Source organism: Andrographis paniculata, unplaced genomic scaffold, assembly GCF_009805555.1.
Source record: "Andrographis paniculata isolate CXL003 unplaced genomic scaffold, ASM980555v1 Contig33END, whole genome shotgun sequence".
Taxonomy (NCBI): domain Eukaryota; kingdom Viridiplantae; phylum Streptophyta; class Magnoliopsida; order Lamiales; family Acanthaceae; genus Andrographis; species Andrographis paniculata.
The window spans coordinates 127082-141989 of record NW_026137566.1 but is presented as its reverse complement, the minus strand read 5'-3'; the positions used below and the strand labels follow the sequence as shown (position 1 = coordinate 141989).

Here is a 14908-nt window from a genome sequence, read left to right as displayed (position 1 = left end):
AGAGGCCATGGCTGTGGAAATGTAGATTTTGAATAGTTATGTTCCTTAAGCTGCAGTGCATATTTACAATACAAATATATGACTATTATTAATACATGCCACAATTAATATGAATATCTCCTTGGGACATGGGGATTTAGGTTTATCATGAGAGGTAATTCAGTGTAGCATAATCTAAACATTATATCTCATTTAATCTTAGTATTAATATTGTTGTGTTGGCCTCTATAATTAGCGATACTGATGTTTATATTAATATACTATATAAAATATTTTATAGAAAATTATATAATTATATATAGAAAAATATAATTCAACGCAATAGCAAATATTTATAAAGAAAGTCAATAGTACAATAATCAGATTATACAATACAATATAATATATAACAGCAAATATTAATACAATAAATATATATATATATATAGCATATTGCAGGAGGCTCCTAGCAAGAGCAGTGTCAGCAACTAAATAAAAGAGGATTCATATTTTAAAATATTAATCAATTATTATTATTACAAAATTTTAAATTTTAAACTTAAATTAAAATTAAATCTTAATTTATATTTTTTCTTATTCTACATATATTTAATTAAATTTATATTTTAAATTAAATTTTAAATTTTAATTATATACTTTTCCTACATCTTTCCTTCTGACCATACTGCACTCATCTTTTCAAATATAATTGTTGTCTACACTCCTTCAATCCGCCTTCAATATTCTTCTCTCAAATCAACACCGTTAGACTGCCACCTTCAACGTTTTGTCTAGCCGATGCCAACGTCGGTGATATTATTTTAATAATACATTTAATTGTGTGTTTATAGGGCTTATAATATATATTTGCTCAGGGCTTCAAAAAAGTCCGAATCGGCCTTGAGCATATCATATTATATAATTGCATATAACACAGTATATGTTAATTTTATCACCAAATATAACTCACACAACACATGAATCTATATGACTTGCGATGATTTACTAATTACTTCAAGTTAATGTGTTGACTTGGTAATATGTTATCTGTCTTGTGATAATTTTCTAAGTAATTCAACTTAGTTTGCTAACTTGATAATGTGTTGTTATATATATTTTGTGATGATTTGATAACTTAATCAAATCGCGATAGTAATCAAATCAGCATCTTAGCCGCATCTATGAACCTATGTTTGTATTGTCTACAATTTAAGAGTACACCTTTTAGCCATAGACTTGGATATAGTATGTTTACAATCTAACGGATCTGATGTTGATCTACTTAATTACTATTACATTAATTAAAAAAATTAGTATTGTATAATTGCACAATTCATAAAAATAATTACCTTAACGAAAATCAACTTATCAAGTATCAACCAATATCAATGTATAGGAATCATAATTTACTAAAAACTTTACTATTAACAAATAACAAACTACATTACTAAACATATATTTCCTATGTCTCATTTTAATTGACATCTTTTTCATTTTTTCCTGTCAAATAACAATTAATATTTTTATATTTTGGATAAAAACTTATTAAATAAAAACATATTTAACGAATATAAATTAATTACATCAAAACCCCATTATTTCATCTCTATCATAAAAAAAAAAAATAGTATTTTTGTCTATATTTAAAACTTTTTCACTTATTAAATTTTAATTTATATAAATTATACATAAATATACTTATTTTTTTTATTTACATGTATTATAAAAAAATTTCTTCTCTTCGAAATGATATCAATATTGTATATATTTTTTGTTACTATATAATTTTTGAAATATTTAAATACATGTTTTAAGTTTTCTAATTATATATATTAAATTTATTTTAAAACTACATATAATATTAATTATATAAAAAATAATAAAATAATATTATAATTTACTATTATTAACTGATCACATATAATTATCTTAAAAAACTTGTCACTAATAAAAATGTTCAATTTTTCTGCGACCGGACTGGAGAAGTATGCTTCTATATATCACAAGTACTTTGTGTATTGAAACGAATGATTTCTGACTAAAGATTGAATTTTTTATTATTATTGATGTCAATGTACAAACAAGAGAATAATTTCCCATTAAAGATCAAATTTTTTCATACAATATAAAAAATGTTTATAAAATGAAAATATGTATAAGGTGGAAATTTCTAATTATCAAAATAAGCTAAAATAAAAATAATTGTAAAAGTTATATATATCTGAAAAGGAACATGCATGTCCTTAAATTCAACATTACTATAATTGAAAGTAAGTTAGAGATGTTCATGATCAGCAGGCATGCACCAAAATGATGGTTTTATTTCAAATGATAGATATTCACACACAGCATTGATGCAACACCTTCCTACACTTGTTCATTCATTGTATATGTGAATAGATACATATCAAGTAGCAAATCAGAGACGCTCGCAGTCGCACATTCCTTTGCAATCTTTACTAATATGCAGAGTATCCAGGCTGGGCCCTGCAACTCTTCCCCCTTGTCGAGATAGAATGGGGTATTTATATCCATGGCATTTTCCTCGGAAATAATCATCCTCTTTTTCTTCTTTGACAAGTTGTCGACCACTGATGATATATAAGCTCAATGTAACCAGGATGCAGATGTAGATGTAGAGCCCCATGGTTGGAGTTTTGTTGAACATTGCCATATATTATTCTTTGTTGTCTAGATGTAAATGTAAGGGTTTGCAAGAAATTAGATGATCAGTGAGTAGTTGGTTAGCTATTTATAGATGAAAGTTATCCTCCAAATTAAGTGCATCAAATTAACTTAATATATATAGTGAAGCCTAACCAATGAGTCTTTCAATGTATTTTTTTAATTTGATGCTGGGATCTAATAAGTTCTCAAATCAGTTAGTTATTCTTTTATTTTGTTACTTTAGGTAGAATTAATTTGTCATTATTTGCCACAGCTACATGTATAATAATATAATGAAACAAGAATTATGTGTAATGAAATTGTGGTAATCAAGATCAAAATGCACACAAGAAAGGCTATAACTTGGTAATTCGAGCAAATAGTATTCATATGCTAATATGTGTAGTGTAGTGCAGTGAAGCCTAACCTATGCGTTTCTTTCTCATTTTATTTGATGCCGAACCGGCTATTCTTTTTCAGCTACTTGCTTTCATTTAACACATTATTTAGCTGTTTATTTTCATAAATTACATTTTATTTCATTACTAATGCAATCCTAACTATGATAATAATCATAATTAAGAGTACATTCTCAATTCACACAGCCGGATTATGATTTTATAAAAGTCTATATATGCCCAACTCGGATTCCCGTTTAAATTAGTAATTATAAAAATTAATATTATATATTATCTAAATTATCATCTTTATTTTTATTTCTCTAGCATTACTCATCCATCTTTATTTATATAATATAATTAATGTTTTGATTTTTATGAGATTTGTACATTAAAAAGAACTCCATACATAGACGAAATCGAGAACATAAAAGGGCTGGAATAGTTTATGCATGAAGATGATGATTTTCTGAGAAATCTGAAAATGTGAACTCAAGTCAAAAAGTAATAATAAAATCGCTAACAAGTTAGAGATGTTCAGCAAGAAAAGCTCAGTATCACACTATGATCATTTTATTTCAGACTTTATTATATATATATGTGTATGTATGTATGCAGTACTGATGCAACACAATCAATCCTACACTTGTCTGTTCATATATTATACATATGCCATTTTCAACTTATTTTATTACGACTGACTATACGGGTAGATGGAGTGCGATTACATGCTGAATCAGCAAAACGAGCATAGTGCCTCTTTTACATTATTTGCTTTGCAGATCTTACAGATTCTTCCCTGCAACTCCGGCGCAAACAGGCCCCCAACATCCTCAACATCCACTTTCTCTTCTTCGACAAGTTTTTCAGCTTCGGCGCTGTGCATCACCACTGCTGATAAGCTCAACATAACCATTATGCAGAGAGCTAGGCTTTGGGTTTTGTTGAACATTGCCATTCTTTTTTGTCTAAATGTAAATGTATAATGATCGGTGATGACTATGGTTGTGGATGATAGAATCATTTCATTTCTCAATCTATTTATAGATGTGAAAGTTATCATCCAAAGTGCATTAAACCTATAATGAAGCTAGCTATTATAGTGAAGCCTAACCTGCACTGAGTTTCTCAATTTAATTTATTAATTTCTAGGGATCTAATAAGTTGCCAAATCGGCTATGCCTACATTATATATTGATGTTGAATTACTTGATGATTATATTTGAATTAACCCGTTAAGTAATGAATTCAAGTAATTTTATTGCCTGAAATTATAGATTTCTTAAAATTGATTCATTTTTAGATGCAAGTGCAACCAGAGTTGTCAAGTAAATCCCAAAAGTTGGATATGTTATAATTGATTTTAAATTTTATAATTTCCACTGTTTCATTCTTTATATTGAATCACAATTCCCCTGTTTCTTCCTATTATTAATATTACATTATTATATTAATTGTTTCTCTACGCATGGTCGTCGGAGAGGGCCCAATTTTAAATTTTGAACTTCTAAATTAAAATTCAACACAAATCACAAATCCAAACTGCTTCATTTATAGTGTCATGTATCTTTCGATCTTTAGCCATAGTCATGAATAAAAAGTAAAGTTACTTGATTTTCAACAAGTAAATATAGTGCAATTATAAAAGATTTTTTCTATTTAGTCATGACCATCGTTAAGCTTCTGCCCACCTTTGTTATGTTACTTCATACTTTAATTCATGCAGTATGGGCATCTTCAAGTGTGTACCCATGTGTTTCGTCCCCAAGATAGCTCAAAACGATATTGTCTTCGAATGAATCCAATAAAAATAAAATAGGTAAGAAGTTAGTGATGTTGAGGTACAAATCCAAGTCTCATCATATCAGTTGATATAAAAAAAAAAAGTTTACACTTTATAAATCTCACGTGTACGAGTCTTTCTCTTTCCAAATTCACCCATCGTTTTATTTCAAATGATATTCGTGCATGTACATGTAGTATTGATGAAACACAATCCTACACTTGTTTATTAGCTATCGACTTATTTTATCATGGCGGCATACAAGACATATCAAGGAGACAGGGATGATGAGGGAAGAGCCATTACGCGCCAAATCAGCAAGTCTTGCATATCTTGGCTTTTTTATCTTTACTAATTTTGCAGAGAATACATTGAATTACACCCTGCAACTCCGGTTTAAACAACCCCCCGATATTATCAACATCCACTTTCTCGTCTTGGACAAGTTGTCGACCTTGGACGTTGTGCAGCACCACTGCTGATAAGCTCAACATAACCATTATGTAGAGAGCTAGGCTTTGGGTTTTGTTGAGTATTGCCATTCTTTTTTGTCTAAATGTAAATGCATGCAAAAAATGAGTGAATGGTTGTGGATAAAATTATTTATCTATCCCGCTATTTATAGATGAAAGTTATCCTCCAAAATGCATCAAACTTAATGAAGCTAATAATATAGTGAAGCCTAACCAATGAGTTTTTAAATATATTTTGCTGATGCATCACATCTAGGGATCTAAGCTGTCGAATCAGCTGTTCTTCTGTGCCTACGTTCTTCTTAAGTTTTAACTAGTATGTAGATGCTTATAATTTAGGTAGGATTTGTCACTCTCTCTCTCTTTCCCAATAAATATATATATATATGTATAGAGAGAGAGACACAGAGAGAGAGAGAGAGCTAATTCCAAGTAGACTAATGTGATGAAAATTTTCAGAGGATTTGCCTATTGGAAAATTATACCATGATTATCCAGACTTACTCAAAAAAAATATTAACTGATTTCAATTTTTGTGTTATATAATTCAAAATTATGAAGGAAACCCACTAAAAGGATTTTGTTTCTTTGTGTTATAAATCCGAAAATTTATTTAGACTATGTGTTTTCGAGAAAAAATATTTTCGCACAATATTATTTTCATACGATATCTAAACCAAATTCTCTCGGTCCATAGTAAGTACTAGGAATTTAAATAATTTGAAATGCATAAAATCTGAAAATACAGGAAAAATAAATAAAATCGGAATTGAAATGAAACGCATAGTAATAAAAAGAAAAGTAAGATAAAAGATAAAAAGAAAAAGTAAAAATTAACAAATTGTAAAGAGAAAATTAAATTGTAAGTTTGGAAGCTAGCTTAAACAAAACTGTGTTGTTATATTGAATTTGAATCCATCAGCACATATATACACTACAGACAACATACATGTTTCTATGTGATATAGCTAATTATTGTGCTGTATAAAAAATACATTGTCGTCTATCCCAACATGGATTTGCTACCTTATTAGACTATTTTCATAAAAGAAAGGTTATTATTACACCATATATAAATATGAGCTGGGACAATAAGTTATCAACCTTTTTATCACATAAAAGAGGAAGGAAAAACAAAAGGTGACATTAGCTGCACACATTTTTCAGCCTCCTCGACTGTTTCCGTATATAAATTTTATATATATAAGATGCTACCCATACTTCGTACCCGTAAAATATCTATCTTCTAACATCCTCTGAATCAAAGCAACCTCGTACAGCTGCAGATCGCCTTGGAAAAATAAAAATAAAAATCCCTTAGCTTCTTGGTTATTACAGAGAGGAGGGTTCAACAAGGCCAGTTGGAGGTTGTCTTGATGGGAGCCCAAATGTCGGCGCCGTTGCTGCTCGCCACTCCAACCGTAAGGGACACTGGAACCAGGCATAACCCCGTCGCTCTCAGCCCAGATGGCTCGCCATTGTATTCCTTCAAAACAAACACAATCAAACAAAATGTCGACCAAATGTCTTAACAGTATACGCGACTAAAAGATAGCTCCCTCACCTGCAGTGGGTGCTGCACCGGTGCACTATACAAGTACGGCGCGCTCAACACCTGTATAAGGTCCCAACATAAATCAGATTCTGCAAGATTTTCTTTTTCCTTTTTTTTGGAAGGGGGGGGGGGGGGGGGGGTGGAGGAGTATGATGATTTTAAGGAAGGGACTGCTGTAATGAGTTCGAAGTAGGATTGGTTTTTCTTTCATTAGCCATATTGTGATGAAGCAGGGGGTGCGCACCTTGACCTGCTCGTGAAGGAACCGAATGTAGTCCATGGCATCCTCCAAGACCGAAGCGGTGTCTGTCTGTAGATGTAAGAACATCTTTAGTAATGTGGAAAAATGAGCAACCGGGCAATTGTCAAAATGTGCGCATACCTTCCCGTAGGGCGAAACAAGCTGCTGTAGGGCTGCAATCCTTTCGCTAACTTTCTCTTTCTTTTCCTGTCGTCGACGAAAATGAGTTTGCAATTTAGCAAGTCTTTAAATCAATTGTGAGAGTGAAGGGACATGGAGAAAATTAAAAAAATAAAAATCAACTTAGGGCAGCAGGCTAACAGAGTTGCTCAAGGAATTCGAGATCAAGCTCGAGCCAAAAAACACTTTGCTTATTCGATTTATACATATGTATTTTTTCTGTCCTTTGAATCTATACTCTTTTTTATTTTCGTCTATCATCAAAATTTTATTATCATTCCTTTTTTAGTAAAAGATTATGTTATCTTTGTATTTTTCTTGATATAAAATGAAAAAGTATCAATTATTGCTCATTTTAATTATTACTCATTTTCATGAAAACATTTGCTCATATGTTTGAGCATAAAATTAAATGACGGATGAAGTATACTTTTTAATTAACATAAACATTTGTAATTGATGTTTTCTAATATATATTTTATTCAAAATAAACTATAATATGGTTTTAGTTTGAACTCGAACTCGAATTCACTAAATTTTGAGTCAAACTTAGTTCATTAGAACAAATCTCTGCTTGACTTACGGCCCTAACTTTAACTACAAGCAAAATAAATATTATCAACTCGAATCTCATGAGTTTTTGATGAAATGTCATAAGAAAGAGAATCCTTAACAACTTAAACAATTAAATAGGACAACAAAGAATCTTCGACTAACCTTGGAAGAGAGGGGCACGTCAGTCTTCACACGTTTTGGCATTAAGTCCATGAAGCTACTTTGCTCGAGCGAGACAGGGCCTCTTTTGTGCTGCATCATCTTCTCCACCGTCCTTTCCTTTCACTACAAACCAGACACCAAAAGGATCAAACAATGAACGATAAAGAAAGAGATCACAGTACTCAAAATGCATGTAACCATCCATCGACAGAAGAAGGTTCGAGCTATGTGGACTGGCAAACAGAAAATGCAGCAGCATAAACAAAATCATTAGAGAGGTTTAGTACTACTGTACAATGCAGAGCATGTAAGTGTGTGTGTGTGTGTGTGTGTGTGTGTTGTGGTCACAAACTTCAATTCACTGATGGATATTTATTGCACAACAAACTCAATTTCCATCTGAAGCAGAAATTAGATTTTCTTTGGTTGTGAAAAAACCCACATTTTTTGTGTAAATGAATTGGAGCAGATAACAACCATTCAACTACCAAAATGCCTTCAAGATTTATATATATCAATATGATGACAATGAAATGAAGATTGTTACCAAAAAAATTTCTTGATGATTAAATAGTGAAGGGGACTGAAAAGAGCATAATTGAAAAATATTGCCTCCTGTGGGTCCTAATCACAACAAAAATATATATATAATACACACATGTATATATGATAGGTGTCTGCTAAGATAAATTATATATTAAGTCAATGACCATGCAATTTAAACATATGGAAGTAATCATTCCTAATTATCCAAATCTCCATATTATATTCAAATTGCATGTCTAATAAATTTAAAATGTATAGATTTCCTGAGATACGTATTTTTCATCAAGGGTTTATGCTATTTCCCTTTATTTATTTCTAATTACAACACATCTCACAGAAATGAGCCATTTCCCTAATTATCATTTATTTATGGACTAATTATGCAAACAAAGCACACGAAGATGGTGAACAGTGATCTTCCAACACTTCCCACATATCATCAATTAGCAGACGAAGCAAGAAAGAACAAGCTCAGACAGAAACAAAATCAAATACAAAAATCTAGAACAGAAATCAAATACCCTGAGGGCGAAATCAGCATCAAAATCAGCCAGGCGAAAAACCCCAACTTTGATAATCAAACCGCCTCAACAATCAGAAACAAAAAAAAACCAGTGCAGGATTTGAATCCCCAGCCTCTCTCACTGAAAAAAGGCCTTGATACTCGAACCAATAAATGCAGTAAAAAAGCAAGGACTGAATAGCCTTGCGGCGTGAAATTTCCACAGACAGAGGCCCGAAAGCAGCGGGCGGATTGGGAGATTGCGGGCGAAAATCGAACGTGATTGAAGGTGTGTGGAAATGGCGGATTTTCGAAAGGGAGTTTTATATACAGAGTGGGAGTGAGCATTTAATGAAGAAGAAAGGGTGAAAGTGAAAGTGAAAGTGAAAGTGAAGAAGAAGAAGAAGAAGAAGAAAAGGGCAAACACGGAGAGAAGGAAGAACGGGAGAATACAAATAGAAATGGAAACTTATTTATTCATTTACTTATATTTATTTTTACTTAATTAAAAATATTAATTATTAATAAAATAAAATAAATTATATGACAGCTAATATACAGCCGCGAGATGGAAAGGAAAGGAAAGGAAAGGAAAGGCAGAGGAAGAGTTGTTTCAATTGGAGCTCTCGCTGACGTCACTTTTACTTTTGAATATTTTTTTATATATTTGCCGAAAATCATTGTTGAACTTGATGTTGAGATTTTCATATAAATTTCTAAATGAAATGAAAGTTGGTGGAACATTAGGTATATAATTAATTTTATATTTCTGCATGAAAAAATCTTTTAATATAAGTAGAATATTTTTGTACATATTTTGTTACTACAATATAAATTAATAAATCATCAGTTAAATTTTGTATTTGTATTAATATGCACTGTCTTTGTTTTCAAATCAACGGTTTACTTCTAATGTAATAATATTGATATAAATAAGTCTATAAAGAAATTTGTAGTCTGCGATTAAACATGCTTACTAAAATACAGTTAAAATAAAATAAGAAATACTCCCTCCGTTCCAGAACTATAGTTTAGATAACTGGATTGTGTTTTATTGATATTGTATTGGTAGTAGATAAACAGTAGTAAAAGATTTTTTTGCACTAAAAAATAGTGGCAACTGTGTAATAATAATGAAAAAGTAATTATAGTTTTACAGTGATATGATTATTTATGAAATGAAACTATTGTTTTAGAACGGACAAAACGCATAAACAAGACTATTGTATTGAGACGAAGAGAGTAGTATAAAAAATAGTAATATTTGTGTATGTCGAATGCGCAGAATGACAATCTCATTTGAAATGATGAGATTTGAACTTGGACTCTTATTCCATGTTTTATGCAAACAATGATCGTCTCACCTAAAAAATCAAGTTATTAAAAAAATGCACTTTTAATTTATTTACCCGCAAACAAAAATCTCCTACCGTGTAATAATAATAATAATAATAATAATAATAATTTTATAATTATATAATTACTTATGAAAATTAAACCATTATTTTGAGACGGTGGTAAAACAAAATTATTAAATTAAAATTGAAAGAATATTTTAATATTTATAATTTGTTGCACAAATATTATTATAATAATATTACAATATTTTTTTATTTTTTTAATTTATATTATATTTTTATACCATAATTAATATTCAAATATAAAAATAAATAAATAAATAAATAAACGGTAAAAATAAGAGAAGGGGTAAGTAATGTAATGTAATGTAATGATATGGATTGAATTGGTATGTTAGTTTTAGAGATGCTTGGCGCCAAATCGCTTTCGCAGCCAGTTTTAGGGACACAGGTAGGTGGCTTTCGCAGGTGGTCGGGGCCCACATCAGGTGAGAGACCATCTCGTACCGTCCACGTGGTCAATTTGGCACGTGGAAGGATCGCAGAGAAGATAAGAAGATTCGGTCCCGGCCCCACATGGGTACTCGGCCGTGCACAAAAGTCTAAACAAGCCTGGATCGAATTCAACACGTGGGGTCCACGCGCTTTGGACTTTGTTTCTTTCTCTTCCTTCCTTCAACTTATACAGTTATTTCTTTTTTTATTTTCTTTTCTTTTTTTTTTTTTTAATTTTCTCCATGCATTTACAAATTACAACCTTACCCTTTACCTTACCCCTTAGGCCTTTATCTTTGTGTTTTTTTTTTACTATTTATTAAAAAAAAATTAAATATTAATACATATCTTTTTATATACAATCTTATAGATAATAATTATCTCATTACAAATATATTAAACATAAATCAATAAATCATTCTATTTATTAAATACAAATAACTTTTAGTAAATAATATTTTATATGAAAATGCTTCATTACTATGTTTAATTTTTAATACTTCATTACTATGTTTACTTTTTTTTAGTCAAAATATATTATTTTCTCTTATAAAATATCGTATCACAATATTATTTAAATAAAATTTTAAATCAATATTTCAATTCAAATCAATTTCAAACTACAGCGAAAAAATTCCGATAAGTTAAGAAAGTCAAATGAAAATAAAATTATGAAAGCCTATGCTTAAAAGTTTTAAAGAGAGGAAAAAAAAAGGCTTTTTAGGAAGAAGAACAAGAAGATCAAAGAGTCACCTACCCAAAAAAAAAAAAAAATGCCCCAAAATGATGAAAGAAAACATCCTAATGTTAGATTAGGAAGATAATGGTAATGTTTAATGAAGTTTCATTGATCGGAAATAATTGGGTGAAAAATTTAAACTAACAGGGATATATATAATTTATTTATCTATAAACGAAAGTTAATCAATATGTGTCTTCACGTCCAAGGGAGATAAGCTAAAGTTTTGATATTATATTAGACGATGTAAATGATCTCTTATCTAAAATATTAAACTATTAAATATATACATTATTTATTTATTTATCTACAAACGAAAGTCAATCGCCGATAACCACTTATAAAATTAATTATACAGTCATCCTATTTAATGAAATATTCAAATGATCATTTCTTTCCCTTTCTTTTATTAAGGATATTTGTTCAAGTACTAATAATAATTTACTTTGATAAATATTATAGTCCAAAAAAATACCCAAATTTTGGATATAACAATTATTATTATTGTTATTATTATTATGTATAATTCAAAAATAACGACAAGGCATATACATATATATATATATATATATCCAAACCTTTTATAACGTTGAGTTGATGTTGATAGGATTGGTTAGTTGGTCTCCCAAGTAAGTAGTATTTATTAGTATTTTGTTCAATTTTAAAAATGATACTATAAAATAATAAATAATTTAGTTGAAAATCATGTGACAGTCCACCCGGAGATTGAGGCAAAATATAAGGATGGATGCAATAACTGATGAAATACCAATTATTTCTCAATTTTCAATTTCAAGCCATCAAATCAAAATTAAATTAAATTAAATTGAATTGCGCTTAAGGTCAAGAAATCCCATCAAATTTTTATCCATTACTTCCTCACTCATTCCACCAATTTTTTTTATTTTATTTTTATTTTTGAAAATAAAATATCATACGTGTAGTTTACATACATATACTATTAATATTGCATTTAATAAAAGAGTTTTACTAGTCAATAAAAATCACATATATTCTAATAAAACCTTCTAGAAACATTGATTATGGTAATATGGGTAACTGTTTTTTTTTCTTGTTTAAATATGTATAAACATGAACAAATATTATAGAATATCAAAATCCATGCTACAATAATTAGGTCGATGAAAATAAATCAAACTCGTTGATAATAGTCAAGTAGAGAGCAACAAAATTCTTTCTACTTGTTTGAATTAACAAAATTGAGTTTGCAAAACATTTTAAAATTAATTATTTTATTTTTTATTTATATCACATTATACAACTATTTAAATTAAATTTTTTTATAACATAAACCCATGACTCACGGTCACACATTCCATCCACACACCTAAGACCATCCTTTATGAAACACCCTAAAATTTTTATTTTTTTTTGTTATGGAATGTAGTGGCCAAGGTGATTTAAAAATCAAATTCTTACCCTTAATAATAATAATAATAATTAAAGAAAAAAGGACCAAAACTTAGGGTGTGTTTTTTTTAGGTGATTTTGGAGAAATTTGAGTTTGAGTTTGATTTATATATATATTTTATTAAATTATAATTATTATAATTTTCTTTTTATATTTATAATTTAAAAATATTAAAAAAACCAAAAAAAAAAAAGATGACAACAGCAGTCAGGCCGTGTCCCCAAAATCAAGGCTGCCCAAGTGCCCAAACTTGGGCTGCAGAAACACACCCAAGATTAAGTGTTTTTTTTTTTCATTTAAAATTAAGGGTTTGTTTTTAGAGTCAAAAAAGTTTCTAATAAATAAAAAGTTGAAAGATAAAATTGTGTTCTTCCATTCCATTTGATTTCTCCTCTTACTTGCTTAATCATGCTCTAATTTAGAAATACTCGTATAAGTTTAATCACATGTATTTGATCCAATCCCAAACATATATTAAAATTATAATATTATGTTTGCTCTATATGAAAAAGAGACGAGAAAGAAAATAATATTTTTATATTTGATTAGACAAGAGAAAAATCCTTATACTATATAAATAAAGAAAAACAAAATATTAAATAAAATTTGATTAATTTATTCATAAAGCATAACACAATTTATTTTTCTAATATAATAAACAAAAAACTAATAAAAATTCTCCCCTCCAAATTTCTCAAATTAAAAAGAAAAAAAAATTTTAAAAAATTAACTTTCCACCACTCCCTTCTCCTCCCTTACCCTCTAAACAAATTGAACCAAAAAGAAATTTTTTTAAAATTCTCTCTCTTTCCCCTCCCCTATTAAACCCTCCAACCAAATAGACCCGTAGGCTTGGTGGACGATGAATGTGAGAATAATACTAATACACTTACAAATTTGCAATGGATTATGGTAACGTAGGGTATACTTCTTTAATAAAAATCTTTTTAAATTTAACTATTAGGATTCTGCGTTCTTTTAAGAAATATATATATATATTTTTTTTTTCAAAATATCCCATCAAACATTATTTTAATATCAAACATAACCAAAATTTTTCAAACTCAACAAAAAGAAACAACACTCCTAATAATAAAATTAGGATAGTTATTAAATATTATTTTAATGGAATCTCTCCTAAACAAGCCCAAACAAACCGACATTTGATATCAGTCTTTCTTGCCTATTAATGTGGGTATATTTTTATATCAGTCTCTCTCTCTAATTATGTGTATGCATATTATTTTTTATTAATCTTTGTATGAAATCTCTCTTCTCTTCTCTCTCTATAGAAAAGGATAAAAAAGTTAGTTGAGAGCTGATCCGACTAAAAAATCCCTCCGGAGCTTACGTGTCCAAGGCGGAATCGATCTCTACATTCCGAATAACACTCATATTTAACAAATAAATACACACAAACCAAGCCAAACATGCCCTTATTTCTAACCGACTGAATCAAATCAAATCAAGTCATATATTTGTGTTGATCTCTCAACTAATGCTGATTTTTAAACTGAATCCCTTTATTAAATTAAATCAAATAATAAAAATACTAAACCATACCATATTTAGACAAAGAATTATTAATATAAACAACGAATTATTAATAATTTATATAAATAAAGAATTATATATTTATAATTAATTTTTTATGTATATTATCAAATTTTTATAAAAATAACAATAATAGTAATATAAATAAAGAATTATTAATGAACAATTATATTGAAAATGAACAATGCTATTGTTGAGTAAAAACAAACAATGTACAGGGTTTTCGAGAATGGACTTAGGGCTGTGGACTGGTGTATAATTTAATGGGTCTGTTAATTGGCAGTGGGAT

The 14908-nt window shown here is 29.2% G+C and overlaps 1 protein-coding gene across 2 annotated transcripts; it reads right to left on the bottom strand.

Moving 5' to 3' along the window:
- Positions 1 to 6180: 6180 nt before the first annotated feature.
- LOC127248358 (transcription factor bHLH153-like) lies at positions 6181 to 9443 on the bottom strand. 2 transcript variants are annotated; one of them, XM_051270653.1, is made up of 6 exons: positions 9061 to 9443; positions 7994 to 8116; positions 7238 to 7303; positions 7100 to 7165; positions 6865 to 6915; positions 6181 to 6786 (listed from the first exon to the last, which is right to left on the bottom strand). In XM_051270653.1, the coding sequence occupies exons 2-6, from the start codon at positions 8090 to 8092 to the stop codon at positions 6649 to 6651; spliced, it is 420 nt and encodes a 139-aa protein (XP_051126610.1). In that variant the 5' UTR covers positions 8093 to 8116; positions 9061 to 9443; the 3' UTR covers positions 6181 to 6648. The 2 variants fall into 2 exon arrangements, with proteins under 2 accessions (XP_051126610.1, XP_051126611.1); XM_051270654.1 differs by lacking the exon at positions 9061 to 9443 and having other exon boundaries at positions 7106 to 7165; positions 7994 to 8351.
- Between the last annotated feature and the right edge of the window lie 5465 nt (positions 9444 to 14908).